Genomic DNA, 7,500 nt, shown 5'->3' on the forward strand with positions numbered 1-7,500 from the left:
AGATTGGAATAGCTTGTCATATCTTTGCAACTGTGCGCTCAGGGAGAATAAAAATACATATACTTCAAATCTCGATCCGGGCCATATAATGAACCTTCCTAGCATGTCATTGCCCTTTTCAGATCACATGAACGTCCCAGAGAGACTGTTCCTTTATCTTTCTTAGATCTTCTTACTATCTTCCAGGGGGTGAATTGCAAACTATGAAAAACAATTCTTGAGAGAATGGTCACGTGCTCTGAAGTTGTAAAACGAAAGGTATATAAGATTAGGAGCGTTTTCCAAAGTTATAGCGTTAAAGATCGCAAACTATAATTGCTGCATCAGTGCCTCCTTTTTAAAAGTAAGTTTCCATGGCGTACACTGTAATGATTTTTATTCACTTTTTAATCTTAACGTATGATTTTTTCTACAAAATATACTAATCATTAACAAAATTGACTCGCCCCATATCTCAGAATTAATTCAAAGTACATGTAATGCGTTTAAGTGCAACCGTGTTTTCTTTTACTTTCGAATAAACACTAAACGTTCATTAATTCAAGTGTATCAAAGATATGCTTGTTGAAGGTTATCTTCCTTCAAGGTTATCTTCCTTCAAATTGTGAGCCAATTTCCTCTCATGTCACATTGTCAAAGTGAAAAGAGTAATAAATTTTAAGTTCAAGAACTATATGAGACACCGAAACAAGCTGCATGTGAAAGAAATAAAATAAAATAATTTCTATTTGCTTAATTTTAGCTGATAAGGTGATATTGTTAATTACTTACTTACTTACTTAATTAATCAATTAATTAATTAATTAATTAATCTATCAATCAATTCAGTATCGGGCTTACGAGAGAGTTGACAGTACTTTGTCAATCTCCAACTTGGTATCTCTTCCACTTTCTTGTCCGCCAACAAGATACCAATTAAATGACTTTCACATCCACAAATAGTTTGAATTCATTACTCTTGATAAACTAGGAATGAAAAAAAAAAGCTCAAATGCGGAGGAAAAGCATTACGGAAAGATATGGGTTTATCCCGCGTTGATATAACGAACCTCAATCATTATAAATACTGACGAGCACGATTTGCTGAAATTATTCAGAAAAAGAACTCCTTTGCCAAATATTCCTATACGCTTCTAGTGATAATTTCACAGCTTTCTTTAATTTAAAACGTCGATGGATTGATGCAGATCCAGGACAAAAAAGCCTCAATTCACTCATCACTTTTCGTCCCCCTTAAGAAAAAGGAGCCACACCCTCAGCATTTTAGTAGTTTCCTTCCAATTCCTACCCAAATCGGCTAAGGCCAGGAACCCATGACCCGGAGCCTACAGCTCCCATACTGGGCCTATGTAACGGCATTTTTATAGACCGATCTATTTTTAGATTATCTTTTACCGATAAAACAAAGGCAGTTCCGGTTCGGTGACCCTATGACGTCAGCTTAATTTCTTGTAATTGGTCATCGGGCTCCTGTGGGAGTCTCATTTGCGAGAAATTCAATCTAAAAATAAATCGGTCTGTGAAAACGCCGTGACACGAACACAGTAGAGTTGTAGGCTCCGGGTCATGGGTTCCTGCTAAGGCTTAGGGCTCGAAAAATCCGCCTGGCACTGACTCTGTGAATAGTTTCTTTTTTCCCAAAGAAACACACCTTTAAAAGCAATGATACTCCGAGGATGACGTGATAGGTGTTCACCTGAGATATCCTCCCCAGAGCAGTTCATTAACTTCATGTAAGTGAAAGTATTCTTTGCATTCCGAAATAATTTTTATAACCAACGTTGATATCCAGTGAAGCTATGGTCCTCGCAGTTATGAACGCAATTTCTGCAACTGCGTAAAGAGGCCTGAAAAATTCAGGACTTCAACTGGGTTTAAACCGGTGACCTCGCGAGCTCCTCGCGAGGTCGCGAGGTCACGGGTTCAAACCCCGTTGAAGTCCTGAAGTTTTCAGTCTTCTTTACGCAATTGCAAAAATTGCGTTCATAACTGCGAGGATCATAGCTTCACTTGATTTCATATCCACAGTTCATATATAATCCATTTCATTGTTAACGGTGATATGTTTCAGAGGCTTGCAAAAACCTTCGAGTTTAAACTCGGTTTCCCATGCTCATATAAGGAAAACAAATTTCAGAACTACCCCATTGCAAATTGATCAATTAAGCTCTGTATTCTCTTGAACTGCATAACTTTTATAAACTTAACGTTTCGTATGTTACAACATACATCATCAGAAGTGATTATAAAAGAGTCTCTGTTGATCCGTGATCTAAAGCCAGCGTTAAATGAAAACGTTGGCAGTGAGAAAGTCTATTATTAGCATATTCTTGTCGTTTTATATCAATCAATTTCCTTAGTTCCCAGTCCGTACAGTTGTATTTTTGAATTTAAATTTATCTTTAACTGAATAATAATCACTTCTGATGATGTATGTTGTAACAAACGAAACGTTAAGTTTATAAAATTTATGCAGTTCAAGCAAATGGTTGTAACCGCTGTTTGCGTTTTATTCCTATTGAAACTAAACGGCCCAAGTCAAAGAATTTTTATGAGACTCTGCATTCTCTTCGGAAAGAAGTGGAGGATTGAAAGGATATTTAATATCTATGCCACTAGCGATCCGTGAAGAGCCGGTGCTGATGAATTATTCGTTAACATCTTCTTCAGAACGTCTCCCATTGATGCTCCACGCAACACTTCTGCAAAAAACAACTGTTCTATGACAGCTGGTTCAACTTTCCTTAAAGATGACAGCATAAGCAGCAGTTTCCCAAATCGTGTCGGCTGATTGGAGTGCTGGTTTCTGATGTACTGCTCCAGAGAGCTCTGTGAAGTATCTTGTAGGACCTCGATCTGTTGGGGCTGCGTAATTGGGGACCCATCTGGAACAAAATGTTTAAGCCCAGTTATTCAAAAGATGTAGAGAGTTGTGCAAACCTAATATTAATATGGATTCTGCAAGATCCTGGTCCATTTTACCCCTCTTTGCTCTTCAGCAGATGACGACAATAAGTTATATTAAATGTAAACACCCAACAAATTTAAGGAGTACTTAAGACTTCAATCAGACAAACTGAGAAAAACATTTTTGTTTGATTCACGGTTTTCTGATGTTACTTAGCAAAAAGTCATCGATGGCACCGCGACTGAACAAAATAAATCAAGAAACTTTTCCATTGTTGTTCGCGAAGTCATAGTCAGTGATCACACTCACCCACTCCTCTCCTCTCATTTTTGTTTGGAGTTTTGCTTTCAAGACTTTCGTATCAAGTCGACGTAAAATGCAGCAGTAGGGTTTGTTTCAAAGGCAAAGAGAGTAGAATGCAGGATGAACGTATCTCAATGGCTTAATTGACACTAGGATTATATGGTTCTCTCTATAACTACTAAAGGGTATCTTCGATTTTAATGGTCATGAGTTTGGTCACAGTCGAATTCAAAGCATCCTCTATTTCCTCTCAAAAAGATAATTTTGTTAATTAATGACCGCAATCTTGGCATAAAATCGCGGAGTTAATTGAATGTTCTTTCTCATCAGATTCAGATATAAGCAACTACCTTACCTGTCCTAAACAAGACGACGCATTTAATATGAAAATGCTCTGTTAAATCCATTCCAAGTGAACGGATCTTCTCTAACTGGTCCTGAAACAACCGCGCATGTTCCATCCGCTTAAGAATATTTTCCATGGAAATCTGCCTCACTTGCATGCTTCCTGTGGCATAGAGCTGTGGCATGTATATATGGATTGGGCTGCGAGAGCTTTCCAGCAGATACAGATCACTCCACGCCATTTTCAACAGCGTAATCTGATCACTTTCTACCAAGTTGTTGAAGGTTGGAAGCTTCCGGGCCCAGTCCACAACTGAGAAAAGCACATGAGCCGCCAGTTCGTACACCACCTCGGATGTACCTTGGGTTTGAGGAAACACACCTGGGTGAATGTTTCCTTGGCTGGACATTGCTGGTTGAAACAGTGTAAATGGAAGAAGACCAGGCGAATAAAATCCAGACAAATCGCTGAAGTAAGGAAACGAAAAGCCTGGGAATGCTGGCAGCTTTGTTGTTTGAACAGCTGTGTGAAAAATAAGAGAAATAAGAAAATATATCATAAATGTGTACAAAATAAGACCTATATCATAATTAAGTTGTGGACTGTGAACATTCGTCGATAACAGCTTGCCTCGTCTGTCGAGGGTCTAAGTGTTTGTCCTTTGATAGCAAGGCAGTCTCCTTCAGAAATTAATCTTTTCGATTTTGCCGTTTTTCTCTTAAGTACACTTTTTCACGAGTACTTTCTTAATTAAGTTTTGGTCAGAGCCGAGTGATATTCATTACTCAAATCGCTCATAAATAGTCTGAGATGACTATTTTCTGGTGCTTGCCATGGCTTAACCGTTGCTAGGATCACAATTTCTGTCCATTTTTTTGCTACTGGGTCTGTGGTCTTTATCAATTATATTTCAAATGAAATAGTCAATGAAGTGAAATGGTTTTTAATCCTATAATCCGTAAATTTCGGCCTGATCCATTTTTATTTTCTTACGTACAGGGCCTGTTGTTTGTGCTTCCTTACTGTCTTTTTCAAGTAATGAATTTTTGCGATCGCTGAGTGCTTCTTTTGTTTCTTCTTTGTAAGTTCCTTTCTCGCATGACATGAACCATTTTTATTTTTTCATTGTATAACGTGGCCCGTCTGTTTTTGGACATTCTTTTGTAAAGAGTTTAAGGGGTCAATAGTGGTGGTCCGCGGACCGACCGTAATTAAGGTGGTCTGTAGCGTGAACCTGGTTCCCCAATGCACCGGGGTCAATTTCCTGCGGTCACCCAGACATCATAGCCTCGGCCAATTTACTTCAAAAATTAAATTGACAAATTTCTATGTTTTTATACTTCACTCCAAATCGAAACCGCACTACAGTTACCACTAAAAGTTTACACCTGCGGTAGTCTCTTTGTGAATGCAGTAAATTTCCTCGCACGGATTTGAGTACATTCGCGGCGAGCTGAGAATAAGAGATTTGTTACCGGTATGTCATTTTCTACCTGCCTCATGTACAGTTTCTTGTCTAAGCGAACGTTCACTCTGTCTCCAAACCTGAAATACGTCTTGCAACGCATATTTACGCACTGAATTTTTACATTCCGTAACTAGTGCGCGGTCATGACTTTCGTCAACAGCCAAAGCTGAAGACAATCCCAAGCGGCTTACCATTGTTATATATCTCACTAAATTTTATGTTTTAAAGAAAAAACAAGAATTTGAACCAAAATTTGACTTAAGTGTAATTCTGAAAACGTTTTACTTCAACCAAGTCGGAAAAAGATTTTTTCACGAAGGGAAGTTAACTTGCGCCAAACTCAACGCAAAGAATGCTTTGATCTTACAGTAATGGTTCAATGCCATTTTACATAAAACAATTCGTAGAGAACAAATATTTTTGTAAGTTTTGAATTGTGTTTGCTTCTCTCGTATAGTATTGTTTTTAAACCTTTTTTTCTTTTGTGCTTTCCAAAATGTAAATATTTTGAAAGGCACTTTTGAAATGTGGGCCAAGAAAAACAATGAATGATAAGATACCTTCTTTCTTCATTCCCGTGTTTAGGCATTTCTGAAATCTACACGACGGACATCGGCTTCTGTTATCTCTGTCTACGGTGCAATTGTTGTTTCCACGGCACGTGTAGGATGTGCTATTTCTGACGGTGCGTTTGAAGAAGCTTTTACATCCCTCGCATGTGCTGACGCCATAGTGCTTGCCAGTAGATTTGTCCCCACAAACTGCACAGTCTAGCTTGTCTTCCGTCTTAAGTTTCGGCAGGTCTGTGATTGTGGAATCCGTACAGGCTGTCATATTTAATCTCTTGGAGGTAATATGATCAGCGCTCAAATTCACCGAGCCTTTTTACCTTTGTAAAGTCTGGCGGCCAAGTAGCTGAATTCAATCTCCTTGATTATTTATTCAACAATGGTACTGTCGAGCCACAAGCTTGGTTAATGTCAAATATTAATTGTGAAAGGTCGCTAAAGTTCTCCTTTGAATGGAAATCTTGCTTTACAACCTGTTTTTCTACCTGTGACCTCTTTTAGAGTGAGAGCACCTTATGAATAGGATCCCGTGCCCCTTAAAACCGGTATAGCACCATCCGGCAGTGACTCCGTTTTACCGAGTCTTTCAATCACCAAAACAGAACCGTTTTGCTTAATTACTTGGTTTGTGCACAGCAAACGTCTTATACTCCGTTGAAAATGGTTCTAGTTCGAATCAGATTATACTGTATATTTTTTCCTTATTTCACTTAAATTTTCATGTTCCGACAATTTAATATTTTAGCATGATTGAAAGACGTCGTACGCCTGGATGCATGTGGTTGTAGCTCTCTCAAGAAACCGTCTAAGAGTGAGTAGAAATTAGACAAGAAAAGGGCGTTTTTGGAGATAATTGGAGAATATTTTGAGAGTAAATCTGGCCATATTTGTCGTGAAATTGTGATCACGAAGTACAAATGAAGACGGCCGCTGCGGGAACTTAACAGAAATTTAAACAAATAGCGGGCAAAATGTTATTACCATTAAAGGGGGCGACCTCGACGGTCCGAGGGTGTAAAAATGTCAAGTTCATCTTGGTTGGCTACGCTTAAGATGAAAAAGTCTTGAGTATGCACTGGACACAAATCTTGAAGCCAAGGGAGTTTACAAATGCTCAGGAACACTATCAATGTGAACACCGGGCGTTGTGCTAGCAGGAACTAATAACACAGCACAACCTGGCCGAAATTGAATTCACTTAAAGGCTGGAAGCAGGTACATGTTTGGATCTCTTGTACTAAGTTGACCTGTTAAGTCTATAATGTCAAATGAATGTGAAAAAAAAAAACCGATTATTTCCTTTTTGACAGCTCAGTAGTGTAACTTAGAATTCGTTTCTTGGAAACCTCTTTGGCTACGCCTAGGGATTTTCAAAACCCGATCAACTTAAAAAAAAAAACAAAAGTCATTTATTAGACAAGTGATTGCAAAATATCGTATCATTTGTTGGACAATTCCGGTTTGTGGGACCGTTGCATTTTTCGAAGGCCTCGGTTCCCAGAGCTTACCTTATCCCTAGATTTCGTGCGAAACGGGGCCTGGAAACGCAAGAATCGGTAAAATGGTACAGGAGTTGACGAAATAGCCTTTATATGCATGATGACGTCTAACTAGCTAATTTCACCACCAAGCCTCGAATGCGAAAATCAAACTTTTAAATTTTAGCATGAGCTAAATCCGAAAGGGGCAAACCCCAAGTGCGAACAATATATGCATGTCCAGATGATAGGAATAATTTTGTGTCAACGAGGCCAGGCCCCCCTTGTTCAAAAGGTGGTATCGCTGTCCACCGGATGAATCGCTATCCACAGGATAAATCACTATCCATTTGATAGAGCAATTGGTTTGAACAACTGGGACCTGGTGGTGAATTCAGAGCATATTTCGCAATCATGCATAAGGCCTA

At 38.8% G+C, this 7,500-nt stretch overlaps 1 protein-coding gene across 1 annotated transcript; it reads right to left on the minus strand.

Moving 5' to 3' along the window:
- Nucleotides 1-374: 374 nt before the first annotated feature.
- Nucleotides 375-5,926, minus strand: LOC137990048 (nuclear receptor subfamily 2 group F member 1-A-like). The gene is made up of 3 exons (XM_068835592.1): nt 5,586-5,926; nt 3,567-4,079; nt 375-2,885 (listed from the first exon to the last, which is right to left on the minus strand). The coding sequence occupies exons 1-3, from the start codon at nt 5,857-5,859 to the stop codon at nt 2,608-2,610; spliced, it is 1,065 nt and encodes a 354-aa protein (XP_068691693.1). The 5' UTR covers nt 5,860-5,926; the 3' UTR covers nt 375-2,607.
- Nucleotides 5,927-7,500: the final 1,574 nt, after the last annotated feature.

This window comes from Montipora foliosa, chromosome 2, assembly GCF_036669935.1.
Source record: "Montipora foliosa isolate CH-2021 chromosome 2, ASM3666993v2, whole genome shotgun sequence".
NCBI lineage: Eukaryota > Metazoa > Cnidaria > Anthozoa > Scleractinia > Acroporidae > Montipora > Montipora foliosa.